The sequence below is a fragment of the Cryptotermes secundus genome, unplaced genomic scaffold (assembly GCF_002891405.2).
Source record: "Cryptotermes secundus unplaced genomic scaffold, Csec_1.0 scaffold17, whole genome shotgun sequence".
Lineage (NCBI taxonomy): Eukaryota > Metazoa > Arthropoda > Insecta > Blattodea > Kalotermitidae > Cryptotermes > Cryptotermes secundus.
Genome location: NW_019729207.1, coordinates 339164 through 358700, shown reverse-complemented (window position 1 = coordinate 358700; position 19537 = coordinate 339164). Strand labels below are relative to the sequence as shown.

The window sequence follows — 19537 nt, the reverse complement described above, 5'->3', positions numbered from 1 at the left end:
AGTTGTGTTGTGGGGTGTGCGAGTTTGTGTAGAAGAATTGTTTTTTTTTTAGTGGGGGGGGGGGGGAGCGCCGACGTTTGGGTGTCATCTTCCCTCCTCGCCTGAATTTGGAGAAAAATCAAAATCGGGAAAGACGGAACTATACAAAATGTTAATAATTTAAATTAAAAGCATGATTTAAATTGTTCTTCTGTCTGTAGTATTATATATAGGACTATCAGTAAAAATAGTCCCATAGGAAGTTTATCAGCAAATTTTCTGCCTGCCCCTTACTTAAAATGCGGTTTCCCCTCTTGGAGGAAATGTTGGAGGCTCCCGTGTCTTGTTGGGCAGTATTTAGGCTTGCGTGGCCCTGAACAGAAGCTACCGAAAGCGTCGTTAAATAAGCAAAATATAGGTATAATTTTCGTTACCAAGACTGCGTTATGCATTAGTTGTAGGAAGCACGGTTAGCATTCAACGCACTGCAACATACTCAGAACGCTCAAAACCGCTCTGAAGTACAAACGTCCTACCTCCTTAGTTCCGTATCAGCCAATGACAACAGCAACTTTCATGTCGCCACTGGGCATGCTCATGGAGTAATACATAGACTGACAGAGACGGTCAGGAACGGTCGGGAAGGAACCCGTCAGGAAGCAGCCGCAGTCGCTACGAATGTGATCACAGTGGTTAAGTGCGTTGAATGGGGTAGACGTAAGGTCTGTGATATCTCGAAGTGGTGGTGTTTTAAACTAATACAAGTATTGTTGTTCCTTGTATTGTAGGCATACAGACTGGATAGCTATGCGTTGTTTAACAGTGGCTTAAAATTTTAACAATTTACAGGTTTATGAACTTAAAGATTATTTTTAAATGCCGGTATTGCAACAGGTAAGTAATAACATCTAGTGCCTTTATCCTGTAGGAAGGCTTTCCTTATTAACTCAAATTATTTAATTTCGTTTGCATGACGTTGCACTTACGAATAATTATTGATAGCAGGTGTTTGTGTAAAAAGCTTAATTCATCGAAACACATTGAACCTAACCTATTTTATTACAAGATAGTCACTAAAACAGGTTATTTTCTTGCGTAACATGATTGTGACACTTTCATGAGTAGTAGACTAAAAAATACGAGGCCGTAGGTGGGGATGAGTCACCCGTGTGTATTGCCCATTGATTGCTAAGAATTACACTTGAATACGCAACTACACAATATCACTACTCGACACAGATGCATTTCATATAATATAAAAGTCTATAGTCTTAGTTGCTGTAGATTAGGGACACAAAGAGTTGTCTGTTTTATTTATACTGCATAATACAATCATTAAGTGAGGGTCTATACATGCACTCCCCCATACGCCTTAATGGCGTAGTGTTTAATTAGAACACGTGTTCTCAAAGTAACTAGACACCTCTGTTACAATTTCCACTGTTCCAAGAGCTGTGTTGCCTACTGGTTTAAAATGGGAAATGGTTGAGGGCTCAAGGAGCTGCTAGCTTATGCTTTCAGTATTGTTACACAATCAGTACCTTCAGTTTCGTGTATATATTCACGCCTTTTCTAATTAAGATTACATAGTAATTTGCCCTATTAAAATGAATCTCAGATAGGATGGGATAGATTGGATTGATCTGGCTGAGGTTAGGGACCAGTGGAGGGCTCTTGTGAACACGGTAATGAACCTTCGGGTTCCATAAAATGCTGGGAAATTCTTGAATAGCTGCACAATTGGCAGCTTCTCAAGAGAGGTTCAGTTCCATGAGAGTAATTTGTCCTAGTAATGCGACTGGACAAGGCTGGCATAGCGGTAACTCTCTTGAATTGTGTTCCGGAGTTTCGCCTCCAATCTCAACCAGGACATCAGCCATCCTGATTGAAGTCCTTAAAGAATTTCCCCAGCCCTTCTGGAAAATTCGCTGCTGGTACCACAATTAGACGGCTACCTTGGATGTACTGCACATTTCAACTGACTTTACCGTTTGACGCTGTGTAGCGTGAGATACTGGCGGCGTTGCGGACTGATGGAGAGCCAGGATAGTTCAGCCGGTGTAGGGACGGGCTAGAGATGGACACCCGGGGTTCGATTCCCGTCAGGGGCAAGAAGCTCTTCTCCATAACTTCAAGACCGGCTCTGAGACCCACCCAGCCTCCTATCCAATCGGTACTGGGTACACTTGGGGGCACGCGGTAGCGTAGTTAGTTGAGGCACTATGCTACAAGTCGGAAGGTCGCGGGTTCAAGTTCCGATGAGGTCATTGGATTTTTTTTCAATTAACCTAATTCTTCCAGCCGCACTATTGCCCTGAGGTCGACTCAGCCTCTAACAGAAATGAGTACCAGGAATTAATTAAATAATTTTCCTGGGGAGTAAAGCGCGTCCGGCGCGTAAGGTTGGCAACCTTACCGCCATCTATCAGCCGATTGTCTAGAAGATGTGGGACCCTCAACGTCTCACAACCCTATGGGCCTTCACGGCCTGTTACAGGGATAGCTTTACTTTTTTTACTGGGTACACTTTCCCCGGGATTAAAACGGCAGGGGCGCGAACAAATCACTCACTTCCAGCTGGAGCCAAGATAAAAAATGGGGGAGCTGTACCTCCATTTTCCCATATGTCTTCATGGCGTGGTGTTTAATTACTTAAAGAAGTTGTGAAATAAAGCCCAAACTAATGCAGATCAAAGGAATTGGCTGTAGATAACCGATTCTCAAACTCCTGTGCCCTACCGGTATCTTTTCCGAAGTAGTTCAATTTTCAGTTTGTATATTTTAATATAGATCGCCTCTGTGGCCTAGTGGTCAGAGTTCCTGGCTATATATCCAGAGGTCCCGAGTTCGATTCCCGGCGCTACCAGATTTTTCTAGAAGTAGAGGGTCTGGAACGGGGTCCACTCAGCCTCGTGAGGATAATTGAGAAACTGTTTAAAGGAAATAGGGGCTCCGGTCTAGAAAACCGAGATTAACAGCCGTGGGGATCGGTTGCGCTGAACACGCGATACCCTCTATCCGCCAAGGTTGGCACTAGCTTCGCCGAGGGGCGGCGGTCACTCGGTCGGTATGGTTCGCTTGCGGACTAAAGCCACGGAATGTAAAGTCTTTTAATATTATGTTAATAATTAATAAGAATTCTTAAACAGATTTGACATTTTCTATAATACTGCGCACTCTTGAAATATATATATATATATATAAACAGAATTTTTCACGGCTTTCTCTACGTTCCTCGGATATATAATACGCTTTATTATTTTTATAATGTTATCCCCGTAAGTGAGACATTATGCCATGAAGACGTATGGGGTTGTGGAAGTGTAGCTGCACTGTTCTTGACCTCAGTAGTAGACGGAGATGAGTGGTCAGCTTTACGCTCTGTTCGCTTTATCACCCCCCCCCTCCCAGGGATAGAGACCTAGGTACCCATATGATAGGAAGATGGGTGGTCCCCATACCCGGTCCCCATACCCGGTCTTGGACGCTGTGGAGAAAAAGATACATCTTGCCCCTACCGGGAATTGAACCCCAGAACTCCTGAGTCTGGAATATGTGCTATAAAACTGAATACATCATTTTCTGGTTAAGGGAACTTATTATAGGGAGCCGGTACAGCTGAGTTGGCGTAGAGGCGGGCTACAGGATGGGCGACTGGGTTTCGATTCCCGGCAAGGGTAAGATTTTCCTCTTCTTTGCAGCCTCGTATCCAGTGGGTATCTCCATCTGCCCCCCTCCCGACCTATCTTCGTGGCGTGGTGCTTTACTCATTAAACACGGGCACGCTACACTTTCACCTTTACTATAAAGTTGTCCCTATGGTTAACTAATTAAGCACTAAGCCATGAAGGCGTATGGGGGCGTGACTGTATAGATCAACGTATTCTTCACCTCGACACTATTTGGAGGTGAGTGGTCAGCTTCGCGCACCGGCCGCTTTACCCTCGGGGAAAGAGCCACCTGTACACATTGTATAGGAGGCTACGTGAACCGCAGAGTCGGCCTGGACGACGTGGAGGAGAGAAAATTCTTGATCCTACCAGGACTCAAACCCCGACCCTTCGGCCGTGCAGCCCGTAGCCAGTCGCTATACCGACTGAGCTATCCCGACTCCTCAGTAGGCAATTTTACGGAAGAAGGTCCCCGCGCTTTTTCCAGCGAGATTTCTGGTATTTTTTTTTGGGGGGGGGGTATGATCACAGTGGACGCGCCGTCTAAGGCATGAACTGTCTTCGCTCACTCGAACACTGGGATCGTGCTTTCGAATCTCACTCGAGGCATGGATGTCTGTGTGCGTTTATTCTATGTGTAGGTGGCGGCATTGCGACGGGCCGATCCCCTGTCCAAGGAGTCCTACCGATTGTATATAGCAGGCATGTCCAACGCGTCAATCGCGACCGACCGGTCGATCGTGGGACGATTTTTGGCCGATCTCATAGGCCTATAAGGAAATTATACGTGAAAACCATGTAAATTCATTTGTAATACAATATGATTATATTCAGATTTTGAAGTGAAGATACGTGTTATAGTAGTCTGTACTTTCAATGTATTTTGCTTTTACAACAAACATCATGTGTCATGTTATTTTTACCAATATTTTTACTTAAAGCGAGGTACGACGATTGAAGGGGGTGGTAGATCACTGGCAGTTTTGACACTAAAAAGTCGGTCACAACCTGTTTGAAGCTGGACATGCCTGGTCTAGATAATGTGGGACACTCAACGTCTCATAACCCTATGGGCCTTCACGGCCTGTTACAGGGATAGTTTTACTTTTTTTATTTTAATAATGTAGGTAGTACTGATGGAAATAAAAAAATATTACTGCAGCAATTTCTTCCTCTGTCAGAAGCTGAAATCCCGGGTCTCCTTCATCCAGCTGAAGCCAATCTTGGATATTTTCTTGCGTGGTTTCAGTCTCTCCAGCTGCCCTCAACACAGCCTGAAAGTCCTCGTGCTCTAACCCCTCTTGCTCCTAAATGTCACGCGTCCTTTTAAAGTACGTACTCAACTGTGAACAGAATTTTTAATTTTTTTTCATAGTTAGACGCAGGTTACCTGTAACCGGATTAGTGAGGATTTACTCTGTAAATTAAAAATAATACAGGAAAATTTTCGTCCGCCGGATACATAGGAGTGGCAGGCAAACTGCGACCCACGAGCCGAATCCGGTTCGAGGACCGTAGTTTGCTAACCCGTGCCGGAGACCCACACTTGCCGGTTTCTGTATTGCGATTTTGGTTCGCGTCGCGCCTTGGAAATAGAATTCAGTAATTTTGAAAAGATGACGTGACAGTCTACGCCACTCTGTCTCAATAGCGCAGTTTCTCAGATGCTGAAGACCCATTGAGACACTCCGCATGGACGTCAGGCGCTGTTCCATTTCGCGCCTCCACTCCCAACACAGATCGATCGTCTAATGTTATTTGACCTGTTGCATTTGGTTAGCTCCAATAATGAACTAGTTGTCTTTGACTCTGGCCCTTCACTTTCCTTAGGGTACAGTGGTTGTTATATGTACCACACCCAGCGGTTTAGCGTATCGGTAATGCCCAGGATTCGTATTCTGAAGATATCCGGTTAGAATCTCGGCTTGGGAGTCTGCTGTCTTGTCCTAGGTTTTCGTAGTTTTGACATGATGGAATTGCACCTCAAATTGGGCCAAATCGCTCCAAATCCTTAACCAATTCACCAATCACCGACTGCCCAACCATTCGACGTCATATAATTTGAGCTGCTGACAGAGTCGATAAACATCTCAGAAGACTTAGGGTTGTTATGACGTCACACAACACGTCGATTCTGTTGTTTATAATAAACGATTGAATGAATATGAGAGTAGATCAGTCAGTTTATTGTGTTGAACATTATATGTTTCGTTCGTGGTTTATCATAATTAAGTCTATATATAAAGGATGACCCAGGAGGAAAGGTCACAATATTCTGGGATGTCATAATATCGGTCATTCCAAGCAAAAAATTGTATATGTACATATGTCCTATTCCTAACGATAAATATGAACTATCTGGGCTAATTTATAGCACACAGCCTTATATCTAATGGTTACAGGCCGCTCTTTCCCCGAGGACAAAGTGGCCGTAGCATGAAGCTGACTGCTTACCTCCATCCAATGCAGAGTCAGTAGTTTACCTTCATTAAGCTATACGATTTTATGGCCTAGTGCCTAAACACAGAGAAAATCTTGCCTTCAAACGATGATTATACTTTTAAATTTCCTCCCCCCACCCTACCCCCTCTCTTTCACCCGGAAGTGCAACGCTGCTGACATTTCTGAAGTTTAGTTGGCTGTAAGCTACTCGGGGATGAAGTACAAGTCTCTTCGGATGTCACACTAGCGTAAGTTTGCTGTTCTAGTAAAATGTTTCAAAAGTTTTAACATCCCGAAACGTTTTGATCAATGAAATTAGAATTACAAGCTTTAGTTTCTCAACATGATAGTTCAAGTTAATTGTGGTAAATAACTATATATTATTTGTAGTGACTCAATCGGTATAGAGTAGGGGTACATGTTGGACTGCCGGGGTTCGATTTCCGGCAGAGATATATTTCTTTATTCAATAAAGTCCAGAACAACTCTGGGGCCCACCCACGGCCCTATCCACTGGATACCGGAGGCTTCTTCCCCGGTGGATAGAGCGGCCATGGCTTGAAGCTGATCGCTCATCTTCATGTAGTGCTGAGGTCAAGAATGGTGGAGGTATCCTCCACTCCTCCATACGTCTTCAGGGCGTGGTGCTTAATTAAGGATAGTTTCACCTTTTATAGCTGTAGCCATTTTAATGTGGTGCGTGCATAGACAAAATGTTAGCTCAGGGTTTCTGATCGACATATCGAAATTTAATTCTCATAGGAAGTCAGTTATTCTGCCGACCGCTTCCGGATTTTGCGATCTTGAAACATGTTTTCTGGCACGCTAGCAACGAAAAGTTGCAGAAATGCAGTTGCTTGCGTCATTATGTCGGTCTGCAAAAGAAAAAACCCTATAGCCGCAAAATGGGTTCTCAAGGGCTTTTGTATTTGGGAATATTTAAGTAAAATTTATCAGTATATGCCAGTTTGGGTTAAGACGGGAAGGTAATAACGGATGCTGACACGAAAACTGAACGCGTGATCCTGCTATATATCGGAAGAAAACATGTTTCGGACAAAATTTGTAGATGACGGCATAACAATTTGTGTCCAGTATAATTTTTCAGTGGTCTTGGGCGCTTTTCGAGATAACTGAAGAAAAGTTAGGGAACACCAGAATTTATGATCTGTTCATACGTTACGGAGCTTGGTAAAACGATTTTGAATGTTAACGGTTTGTACGTAGAAGCAGCGAGAGAGAGAGGTACCTTGGTTTAAAGGGAACTGAGCTGTTTTCGTAAATTTCTATATTTTCGGAATGGCATTTGTTCTAAAGTGGCACAGCGGTGCTTGTTACGCAATAAAAATGTAGAAACCCAGAAATTTCGTTTTTTAGACGTTACAACATCGGGTTCCTGGAGGCACTGACAGTCAGTTGATGTGCTGTATTACCGACACGTGTGTGTATGTAGAGGAAAACAGTATGAAGAAAAAATGAGAGGGCAGTTGATAATTATTACACATTTCTTTAACACATGCATTAGAACATCAACTCTTGGTTGATTAAATTTCCAATAACTTCGTAGGGTAATATCGTTAGATTGGATAAGAAGTTTTTGCCCCATTCAATTCTAGTACATCCAAGTGTTCAGGGGCCTTTCCGTGTAGATAATAAATTTCCTTAAATTCTTTTCGGATATCCAGGTCAGATTTAATGAGCACTATATTTGTAAACGTTAGTTTGGAGGAAATCCCATGTGATTTGGATTGATAGTTTTAAATGCTTTGTAGGCAGCAGTTCTGTAAACACGGAAATGACTGCACTTGCAACAATACAAGAACTGTTGGAAGCGATCGTATTTATGCCGACCGTGACGTATAAAATACTCAGTGTGCGATGAAAAGAAGGAAGCCTTCCACCCTAGCCCTGCGAGATGCAGAAGGCGACGAAAATGGAACTCAGTGCCTGGGGGTATAACTGGGCCACCCTGTTCCTGGGGGATATAAATACAGGGACCTGGCCCTCCAGGTTAGGGGAGCCTCAAATCTGAGACAGTAAAATATGGCCATGAGTCACGTTGGAACTCGAACCCGAGCATAACTGAGCTGGCGAGGACCAGCAGCAATTGTAAATGACAGACCCAGCCTCTCATCAGAGAAAGCGTCCCACATCAACAAATAAATCCAAAACGAGATACACAAGCAGATATCTATTAAACGAATGGGCGACGAGCACAAGGAAAACATTGAGCCGTTAATTAATTTTAATTAAGGTCAGTTATTTTAATTAGGAAATATGACGTTCACACGCGATACGTAATTTTGATATACAGTGCAACAATTTTAGGAAGATAGAAGACACCTGAAGGCCGTATACGGCCGAAACCTGTAGTGTGGAAGAAGGGTGAGTAGATAATATATTGTATTTAACACGGAAATATATGTGAAATAAATGGGCTCATGGAGCTGAGCCTTTCTTGAGAAGCCGCCAATTCTGCAGCTACCCAAGAAATTCCCAGCATTTTATGGAACCCAAAGGTTCATTACCTTGTTCAGAAGAGCCCTGCACTGGTCCCTATCCTGAGCCAGATCAATCCAATCCATACCATCCCATCCTATCTCTCTAAGATCCATTTTAATATTGTCCACCCACCTACGCCTTGGTCTTCTCAGTGGTCTCTTTCCTTCTGGCTTTCCCACCAATATCCTATATGCATTCCTCGTCTCCCCCGTTCGTGCTACATTCCCTGCACACCTCATCCTCCTTGACTTGATCATTCTAATCATACTTGGAGAAGAGTACAAGTTATGAAGCTCCTCATTATGCAGTTTTCTCCAACCTCCTGTCACTTCATCCCTCTTCGGTCCAAATATTCCCCTCAGCACCCTGTTCTCAAACATCATCAGTCTACGTTCCTCACTTAATGTCAGAGTCAAGGTTTCATACCCATACAGAACCACAAGCAAAATGGACGCTGTGAACCAGAAAAGAATCCCTTGTCTGTACCAAGAATCGAATCCCGGTCATCTAGCCCATCGCTATATACCGCCTGAACTATGGTAGGCAGACACGTTTGTGAGGAACGTACGCCACAATCTTCAGGGTAGAATTTACTGCGGTTTCTTGACTGAAACTGCCCGCTTCTCAGGAAACAATCCAATTCAGAACAAGTTGAATTGCTGCTACATATGCCACTGTTACTTTGGTCACCTCACTCTCTGTCTTTTGAGGTTATGATATTAAGGATGATATGGGCTGGAAACGTAGCCCATATGAGGAGAGATAATAAATGCATTTAGAATTATAGCCCATAAACCAGATCATGGGTTGTCAATGTTAAGGATGCATGGAGCAATGCCGCCACTCCCCCTTGCTTCTTCATGGACTGCTGCATGATTAAGCACAGGGAGATCGTTACCTTTTGCTACACTGAGTTGAAAGTAACTCAGTTTTGTTGGATTTCACGTTCCCAAGGCAGTGACTATGTTCTGGGATGTGAAGCCGTGTAGTTGGGACACAGCCCGACGTTTCGTAGGAAAATATCGCTTCCATTGTCACCGTCGTAGAGTAAACCAAACTCGGCCACCTGCTTCTGCTGGATTATTGAGTGGCTTACTGTTCGACCCTAGGGTGCACGTGGTAACGTAGTTGGTTGAGGCACTATGCTATAAGCCGGAAGGTCACGGGTTCGAGCCCCGATGAAGTGTTTTTTTGTTTTTTGTTTTAATTTACCTAATCATTCCAGCCGCACTATGGCTCTGGGATCGACTCAGCCTCTTAGCAGAAGTGAGTACAAGGAATCTTTCCTGAGGGTGAAGGGCGGACGGAGCGTAAGGCTGACAACCTCACCGCCATCTGTGAGCCGATTGTCCCGACAAAATATGGGACCCTCGACGTCTCACAACCCTATGCGCCTCCACGGCCTGTTACAGGGATAGTTTTGCCTTTTTACTGTTTGAACCTGAATATTTTCCTCCGAAACGTTGGGCTCTGTCCGAACTACAGGCGAGTTATATCCCACTAGACAGCGGTCTTCATAATTCTGTAACCACATGTACGTCGTGTTAGCTCACATTTGAACACTCTCCATTGAATTGGATGTGCTGTGCTTTCCCACCCCAGAAGCAGGCAGATAAAATGGAATTTGATACAGCTTCGTATACAAGCAAGCACTTTGCCTGTGTCGTGTAACAGACGTGCGAAAGTGACGATAAGGACGCTATGCTACAAACTTATGCTGCACAGTCTCTGTGGAGATGTGAAATGCAAGCCCAGTAGCCTACGTGTTGGACGATCAGGAAATCGAGGTTCGACGGGGTTCTGCGTTGTAACACTGTGTAGATCAAAGACAGTACAATTATTCGGAGGAACATACCGCAGCTATCTTCAGGGTATAAGAGTAAGCTGTGCTTTCTGCCTGCTTCTGCTGGTTTCTTGTTTGCTTTACTATTCGACCCTGAAGATGGAGGTGGTATGTTCCTCCGAAACTATGAGCGCCCTCCGAATTACACGGACTCACACCTCAGAAGATGGCACTGCTCACAGTCACCGCCGGTCCTATCCTCCTGAACTGAAGCACTCAACACAAATTCACCGTCGCGATAAGCAAGAAACACGAAGGCTTATTGCTGTGATTATCTCCGACATGCGAATAGGTATCTCACAGCCGGTATCAGAAGGTCCTCTCTGAAGCAGGGCGTCGGGTTTCGCGTTACATTCATGAAAAAACATAGAGGCATTAGAGCAGGTATATTCGGGTTCCCTTGCTGATCACCACTACATCATTCATTTATATAGGAACAGAGCCACAGCGTAATTGGTTGAGGCACTATGCTACAAGCCGGGAGGTCTCGGTTTCCATTCCCGATGATATCACTTACTTTCTTACTTACTTACTCATGGAGTTGAACCCTTCTTGAGGAGCCGCCAATTCTGCAGTTAAGAATTTCCCAGCATTTTATGGAATCCGAAAATTCATTACCATGTTCACAAGAGCCCTCCACTGGTCCCTATCTTGAGCTAGATCAATCCAATCATGCATCCCATCCTATCTCTCTAAGATCCATTTTAATATTGTTCACCCACCCACCTACGCTTTGGTCTTCCCAGTGGTCTCTTTCCTTCTGGCTTTCCCACTAATATCCTATATGCATTTCTCTTCTCCCGATGATATCACTTAGATCTTTTAATTAGGCTAATCCTTTCAGCTACGCTATGGCCCTGCGGTACCAGAAATCTTCCTGGGGCTGCGGCCGGCGCTTAAGGCTGACAACCTCACCGCCATCTGTGAGCCGATTGTCTAGGAAATGTGGTAGCCTCGACGTCTCACAACCCTATGGGCCTCCACGGCCTCTTACAGGGATAGCTTTACTTAACCTCACCGACATCTGTGAGCCTGTCTTTGTGTTTTTACCTTCACGTGTCTACTTCAGAATAGTGCCAGTACAGACAGAACATACACTGAAACAAAGCACTGCTCGCTCGGGCGTGACACCTACTACATAATAAATGTTCATGTGACTTGTTAATGGTCTACAGTTCGTTGCCACAGGAACTGAAGTTTCGTAATTTCGGAGCTTTCACTCCCAGTTACAAAACGTCTTGCAGGGCGATTGTATGCCGTGTAGTCTAGTGTAGTTTACCACCAGGGCGGAGGAACATAACTGCCTCCATCTTCAGGGTGGAAAGGTAAGCATAGTAGCTTATTCCTGTTTGCCTTGCTCTTCGGCTCTGAAGAGTGAGACAGCATGTTCCTCTGAAACGTCGTTGAACTATACCAGAAGATTCTTCATAGTTACCGCCTTATGAACCTCAGACATCACACATCTTAATGTTATCGTCCAATCTGCGCATGCGTCTTGCAAGCAATCTCTTCCGTTCGGGATTTCCAACCAAAATTTAGAATTTCTCCATTCGTACCATCTGTGTACAGCACCCCTCTCATCCGCCTTGATTTGATCACCCAAATATTGGAGCCGGGACAGCTCAGTCGGTATAACGACTGGCCGCGGGCTTGACTGCCAAGGAGTCGGAGTTCGAGTCCCGGTAGGGCCAAGAATTCTCTCTTCTCCACGTTGCCCAGACCGGCTCCGGGGCCCACCCGGTTCCGGGGTCGCTTTCCCCGGGGATAAAGCTGCCGGGTCGTGGAGCTGACCACTTGCCTCCACTTAGTGCCGAGGTCACGAAAACGTGGATCTATACATCCACTCCCCCATACGTCTTCATGACGTGGCTCTTAATTAGTTAAGCACATGGGCAACTTTAATCTTTTTAATATTTAAGAGTACCACGCGGTAGCGTAGTTGGTTGAGGCACTATGCTACAAGCCGGAAGGTTGCAGGTTCGAGACCCGATAGGGTGGATATTCTCAATTGACCTGACCCTTCCAGCCGCATTATGGCCCTGGGGTCGACTCAGCCTCTAACAGAAATGAGTACCAGGAATCTTCCTGGCCGGGGTAAAGGGCGATCCGCACGAAAGGCTGACAACCTCACCGCCATCTGTGAGCCTATTGTCTGGAGAAAATGTGGGAGCTTCGACGTCACACAACCCTATGGGCCTTCATGGCCTGTTACAGGGATAGCTTTAACTTCTTAACTATGTTAGTGGTATTTCTCTTTTATCTTTCTCACTGCGGCATTTCCCTTTCAAGTATTACACGTATAGAGAGGAAAGCTGTAACAACTTCCCCAGCAGCGGAAGTCCATAAAAACACGTAACAAAATCGAAGTCACCAGAAGGATTCCACAGGTGGTGTGTACTTGTTCTTAAGGGTCTGTATTGCACGTCTCACTGGAGCATAGTGTTATTTAAGGGGGGGAGTAAGCACCGGACGAACAGCGCCATAGCTCAAGAGGTTAGTCGCTGGCTTCCCACCGCGGTGGCCCGGGTTCGATCCCGGGTCTGGTCAAGTGGGATTTGTGGTGGACAAAGTGATGCTGGGACAGATTTTCTCCAAGTACTTCGGTTTCCCCTGCCAATCTTTATTCCACCAAATGCTCCACGATTACCCTCACCTATCATCTGGGGCTGGTACAATAGGCCAGAAGTGGCCGCAGTACAAGGGACTTGGTCCCACCCCACCAGAAAAAAAAAAACACCGGACGATGGAAAACTAGGGCATCGCTGTCGTTTTCCACATGTATTCCCTGTCTTAACACAGTTGGAAGGCTTCAGTCCGCACAGAAGTGTGTGTGTGCCTGCAGTTTCCATGTGGATTGTGTTTATTCGCATTCTGAATGCACCGTCCTAGCTGTTATCGATTAGCTTTGATGGACACATTGACAGTAGGCCTATTTTGTGTTCATGCTCTCACAGCGGCGACCCTGAAGCGGGGTGTGGGTAAATGAAGACGAAGGCAGATACTGCCGATCGATATTATTTGTTATGGTATATAACTTGTACTCTTCGCCAAGTACAGTTGGAGTGGTCAAGCCAAGGAAGGTGAGATGGGCAGGGCATATAGCACGAATGTGGTCGAAGAGGAATGCATATAGGATATTGTTGGGAAAGCCAGAAGAAAAGAGATCATTATGAAGACCAAGACGTGGGTGGAGGGACAATATTAAAATGGATCTTAGAGAGATGGGATGGTATGGATTGGATTAATCTGGATCAGGATAGGGACCAATGGCGGACTCTTGTGAACACGGTAATGAGCCTTCGGGTTCCATAAAATGCTGGCAAGTTCTTGAGTAGCTGCACAACTGGCGGCTTATCTAGAAGGACTCAACCCTATGAGTGAGTGAATGGCCATAATAAGGCGTTACAAGAAAGTTATACCAAGTTCTTGAATTGGATCCATATTATGATTTGTTGTCTGTCATTAGAGAATCCACCTTTCGACGAATGTACCTCGCAGTTTAGTGATAAACGCACTTTGTGATGTGCTGTTATATCCAAGATTAAAATAAATTAGAATAAAATAAATTACAATTTTGAAATTTCTTGTAACCTGATGAAGACCTAGCAAATATAATTCAAATATCGTTTTGTTCGTTCGGATATCTTCAAATGAAGACGAAGATTAATACTGTCCTGTCACTATTATTGACCGCCTCTGTGGTCTAGTGGTGAGCGTTCCTGGCTACAGGTCCAGAGGTCCAGGTTCGATTCCCAGCGCTACCAGATTTTCTGAGAAGTATTTGATCTGGAACGGGGTCGACTCAGACTCGTGAGGACAATTGGGCTATTTCAAGGAAATATCGGCTCCGGTCTAGAAAACCGAGATTAACGGCCGTGGGGATTCGTTGCGCTGACCACACGACACCCTCTGTCCGCTAAAGTTGGCACTAACTTCGCTGACAAGAGGCGGTCGCTCGGTCGGTATAGTTCGCTCGCGGATAACAGGCCAAGAAAGTTTCTTTGTTTTGTTTTTTTTTAATATTCGAGTTGTGTTGATAGACCCATTTACTTATCACATGCGCAACGGTATGCAAACCATAAAGATTGCAGTGTAGCCTGTCAGAAGTTTATCGACGTTTCGGAGGAACGCACCGTCGCCATGTTCACTGTTGATGAAGTAACCAGAAATTGACAGCGCTCTGCTTGCTGCTTAATTGGTTTGCTTGCGTAGCGTACTGTTCGACCCTGAAGATGGAGGAGGTACGTTCGTCCGGAACGTCGTTCAACGTTCAGCGGAATGCATGACGTTACATCCTAGAAGGTAAAACTCTTCATGGTATCTTCAATGCAAATCACGTATCCGCGTTATCTTGTCGTTGGGCCGTAAATATCTTTCTGACAAGTACTTCACAACAACCTATGCAGATAGTATAGTTCAGTCGGCATAGCTGCTAGACTATGGGCTGGACGACCAAGGAATCTGTGTTCTAGTCTCTTCTGCACCTCGTCCAGACCGCTTCTCACCGAAATGAATCGGCTGGAGCTATCTCCGTACATCATAATTGTGTGGTGCGTAATTAGGCACAGAGACAAATTGTGTTTGACAGATACTCATTATGATGTATCGGTAAAGTTATCCCTGTGCTTAACTACTTAAACACTATGCCATGAAGACGTATGAGGGAGTGGAAGTATAGACCCACGTTTTCTTGACCTCGCCTTAGTCGGAGTTCAGTGGTCACCTTCACGCCCCGGGGAAAGAGCCCAAGGTACCCATTGGATAGGAGGTTGGGTGGACCCCAGAGCCGGTCTGGACGACATGGAAAAGTGGAAATTCTTGCCCCCACCGGGACTCGAACTCCGACTCCTTGGTCGTCCAGCCCGTTGCCAGTCTTCATACTAACTGCGCTATCCCGACTCACCTTTTGTTTCTTCTGTTAATACTGTTATGCGTTAATTAACATTTTGAAATAGTTTGTTCTAAATAATATACAGTACAGTGTGCAGACGAGCAGCACGCCATGTCCTCACACGAGTTCCAAAGTGCATTGATGTTGACGGTGGAATTTTCGAAAATGTATTACACTAGGTAAACTGTACCAACTTTGTTACTTGAACAATAAATACCGGTATTAGAAACAGTACGTAATCTCTCTTTCTTATCAGCAATTTTGGAACTGAGTGAAAGAGCACTATCTCGGAAACCGTTCGGAATAGAACACATGTACATAAACAGTGTTTTGGCTTAGAGTGACCGATACTATGACCTCCCAGAATACTGACCTTTCCTCCTGGGACACCCTGTATAGGCTGGTCTAAATGTAACGGTCTGGACTTGTGTTCGGATCTTACGGAAGTTCGTCACCTCATATATTATAGTAGATGGAAAACATGTAAAAAATTGTACGAGTTTCGAAATTTTTACACTTATAATTTCAGCCTTTAGGAATAAAATCTCGGAACTACGTTTACGTTCACGACATCGTTCAGAAGAAATTAATAATACTGTATCGCAAATTTCGACTTTTACTCGATTTGCAAGCCATTTACTGTAGAACGGCCGCACCATAGCTCAAGCGGTTAGTCGCTGGCTTCCCACCGCCTGGGATTTGTGGTGGACAAAGTGGCGCTGGGGTAGGTTTTCTCCGAGTACTTCGGTTTCCCCTGCCAATCTTCATTCCACCAATTGCTCCACAATCACCCTCACCTGTCATCTGGTGCTGGTACAATAGGCCAGAGGTGGCCACAGTACAAGGGACTTAGTCCCACCCCATTAACAATAAAAAATATTGTAGAAGCGCGACAACGTTGGAAACAGTTATAAAGTAGCGTAGCAGAACGTATAGCAAGTTTACTGCTGAGCAAGGTTTTTTCCGCATATATATTTCTAGTCACTATCCTTCCTTCGCAGCGATAAGTTGCAATGCGCTAAAGACACTATGTAACACAGAGAAATGTAGCTACGATTAACCTGCAACTGTACAACGCGTCAACTAGAGCTTCAGTTGTGGTGCTGATCCGCTCGTGTTGGTCCAACTGCTAAAGGCAGCCAACTTATGAAAAACTACAGTGTCGTCAAGTGTATTCTTCTGAAAGCGTATTTCATTAATCGAAATGAATAAAATTAAATTCACAGTTTTTATAAATGTAATAAATAACAATCATACTATTTATATTAAAACACGATTTACTACTTTATATAAAAATAATTTAAATTTAAATTTAAAATAATTAAACATTTTTGGTCAGGTTCAGTACAGAGTATTCATTCTCAAATTTTTATTATGAGTGACAAAAATGATAAAGGTAGCCAAAGAAGATGAAATAAAAAAATACGCCTACATTAAAATGTAGGACTCGTATCACTTACGTCGCCTCTGCATTTATTTAAGACATGAAATGTGCACATATTCGTAAAATTTTAATTTAAGCTACTTTTGTCTAAGATTGTATCCTATACATGCTAAACAGTGTCGCGGTCTAACAGGTCCCGCCTTACCCGACATTAATGTTGTTTGTGCGCATTACTGGATGGGAGCACCCATTCTGATGTTTAACTCTGAAGAGGTGTGACATTTGTGGTGTGCTGTTGTGCAGGTGTGTGTGCCGATGCCCGACCCAGATCAGGTGCCCATGTCTGGGCGCCCAGACCCTAACAGTGTGGAAATTCTCCAACACATCAACGCGATGCTCGACAATCCCTTGGACCTCAACGAGGGCCTCCCACGAGGGCCCTCTGGTGACGGTAAGGAAACGATTTCTATGTATTCTTATGGGTGGATACCGACCTTGTCGGAGGAATGTGCTCTTTCCATTTCAGAACTATGCGGCTTCAGTATTGCTCAAGTTCAATATATATTCAGAATTACACTGAAAGAACTGCATAGCATCATTCGGAACAAAAGGCGTGGAATGCTGACATACGGTGTATTGCACGTCCGCATACAGCTGCTCAGACTCGAGCACTGCTGGAACACTTCAAATGGCAGTTATTTTACCACCCCACAACCCGGAACTAGCTCGGAGCGACTGGTTGTGATCACAGCGCTACAACAATAATGAGGAGTTGAAGGAAGGCGTAAAAACGTGGCTGACCTCACAGGCGGCAGACTTCTTTGACACAGGAATCGATTATGGCAAGCAGTGGTGGCAGTGGTTAGGGGTTGGGAGGTGACGCAATGCAACCCAAACGCACCGTAGAATCCTTATCTCAGTTATAGGATTCGACAGCGTCCACTGTGCACTCTATTGAGAAGAACCAAATCTAAATCACTAACAGTAGTTCGTATATTCAGCCAGTAGCTCAGTCGATAATCTAGTTGTGCAGAACAAGGGTGTCACAGTACAAGACCACCACGTGTGAAAATTATTCCCCTATTAGCTATTTCCAGACTGAAAGCCTTAAGCATCAGTTCTAAAGAACGAAACCACTTCAGGCTAATTCACTGGCCTGAAATGTTGACAGTTAATGCTAAGACGGATGGCGGATCACGATAGAATGGGATATACAGTTTTCTGAACCCTGTTTCATCTGTCTTCAATTTAATTTTATTGGGGCACGCTATAGCATCGTTGGTTGAGGAACTACAAGCAAGAAGGTCTCAGTTTCGGTTCCCAATGAGGTTAGTGGATTTAATACTTCATCTAATTCTTCCAGCCGCTGTATATGAGACGAATTCCATCTTAATTTCCCCGAGGAAATTTTAATTTTTAAAAATTTGGAAAAAGAAAAAGAACAGAAAATTTATAGACATTTTAATTTGAGTTGAAGTTTTAAAAAAGTGCCAATTTTAGAAATCAAATTGACGCGTGTAGGTTAACAAAGAATTTATACATACATACAATTGGAAAGACTGGTGATTTTAAATTATAAACTACGGGCAGTGTAGCAGCTACGTAAGAATACACACCTGATGATGGCCATTTAGGGCCGAAACATGTAGTGTAGAGGAAGGGAAGAAGAAAGAACTACAATTAAATTGTTGCACATAAGACGGAATTTGTCTCATATATATTGTGTGAGTGTAACAGGATGCTTAAATATAATATTGTCTTCCAGCCGCACTCTGGAAGTGGGGTCGACTCGGCCTCTGACAGAAATGAGTAGCAGGGATCTTTCTTGGGGGAGGTTAAAGGGCGGCCGGCACGTAAGGCTGACAAAATTGCCGCCATCTGTTAGCCGATTATCTAGAACATTTGGGAATCTCGACGTATCACAATCCCATTAACCTGTTGGGCTTTGTAACGGAGATGTAATGTGCTTCCTGTGAACTACGAGCTCAAGGGAGCGTTTTAGGACCGCTACTATTCCTGGTTTATGTTAACGATATCTGGAGGGACATTGATTCAAATATACGGTTATTCGCAGATGACTGCATAATATACAGGAAAATACTGGATAATAGTGACATTGGAAGGTTGCAGACGGTTCTAAATAAGTTAGGGGAATGGGCGGTAGTAAAAGAAATGAAGATAAATCCAGATAAGAGTAAAGCGGTAAGTCACCAGAACTAGGGTGAAGGCTCGTCTGACGTATTATTTTTGGGATCAATTAATTCCGGAAGTAAATACCTTTAGGTACTAGGAATAATCATACGGAGCGATCCAAGATGGGCAGATCATGTAAACTATGCCCACGAAAAGCAAGGAAGGCTCTTCATTTAATAATGCGTATACTGAAACGGGGCAATAATAACACGAAACGTCAAGCTTATACGTCATTAGTGAGACCGATACTTGAATATGGTTCGGTATGTTGGGACCCATACAGAGAATGGCAGGTTAGCGCTTTAAATGGGTACAACGAAGAGCGGCTAAATTTGCAGATCCTACAGATGAATCTGTCTGGGAAACTCTGACACAGCGTAGACTGATAGCCCGTCTGTGCGCCCTGTACAAGGCCTACACCAGGAGACCGGCTTGGAGAGCGATAGCGGATAGCCTGCTTAAACCATGATACCTGAGTAGGGACGATCATAGTTGAAAAGTTAGGAGCAGGAAACAAAGAACAGATGTTGGCAAATCATCATCATCATCATCATCAGTAATCTGTCAAGACGACAGGTCCACAGTCTCTTTCAAAACAATTCCTCCACTTAATGCGATCTAGAGCTTTCTCC

General features: G+C 44.3%; 1 protein-coding gene across 4 annotated transcripts in view; it reads left to right on the top strand.

Moving 5' to 3' along the window:
- The first annotated feature begins 600 nt into the window (after positions 1-600).
- LOC111865350 (cytoplasmic polyadenylation element-binding protein 1) overlaps positions 601-19537 on the top strand; it is a 48923-nt gene continuing 29986 nt past the window's right edge. Inside the window, exons 1-3 of one of the 4 annotated variants that reach the window (XM_023853289.2) lie at positions 617-701; positions 829-873; positions 17016-17163. In XM_023853289.2, coding sequence (XP_023709057.1) covers positions 856-873; positions 17016-17163 — 166 coding nt within the window. In that variant the 5' untranslated portion in view covers positions 617-701; positions 829-855. Of the gene's footprint in view, positions 874-6289; positions 6341-17015; positions 17164-19537 lie in introns of those variants that run through there. The other 3 variants (XM_023853291.2, XM_023853288.2, XM_023853290.2) reach the window with 3 other exon arrangements.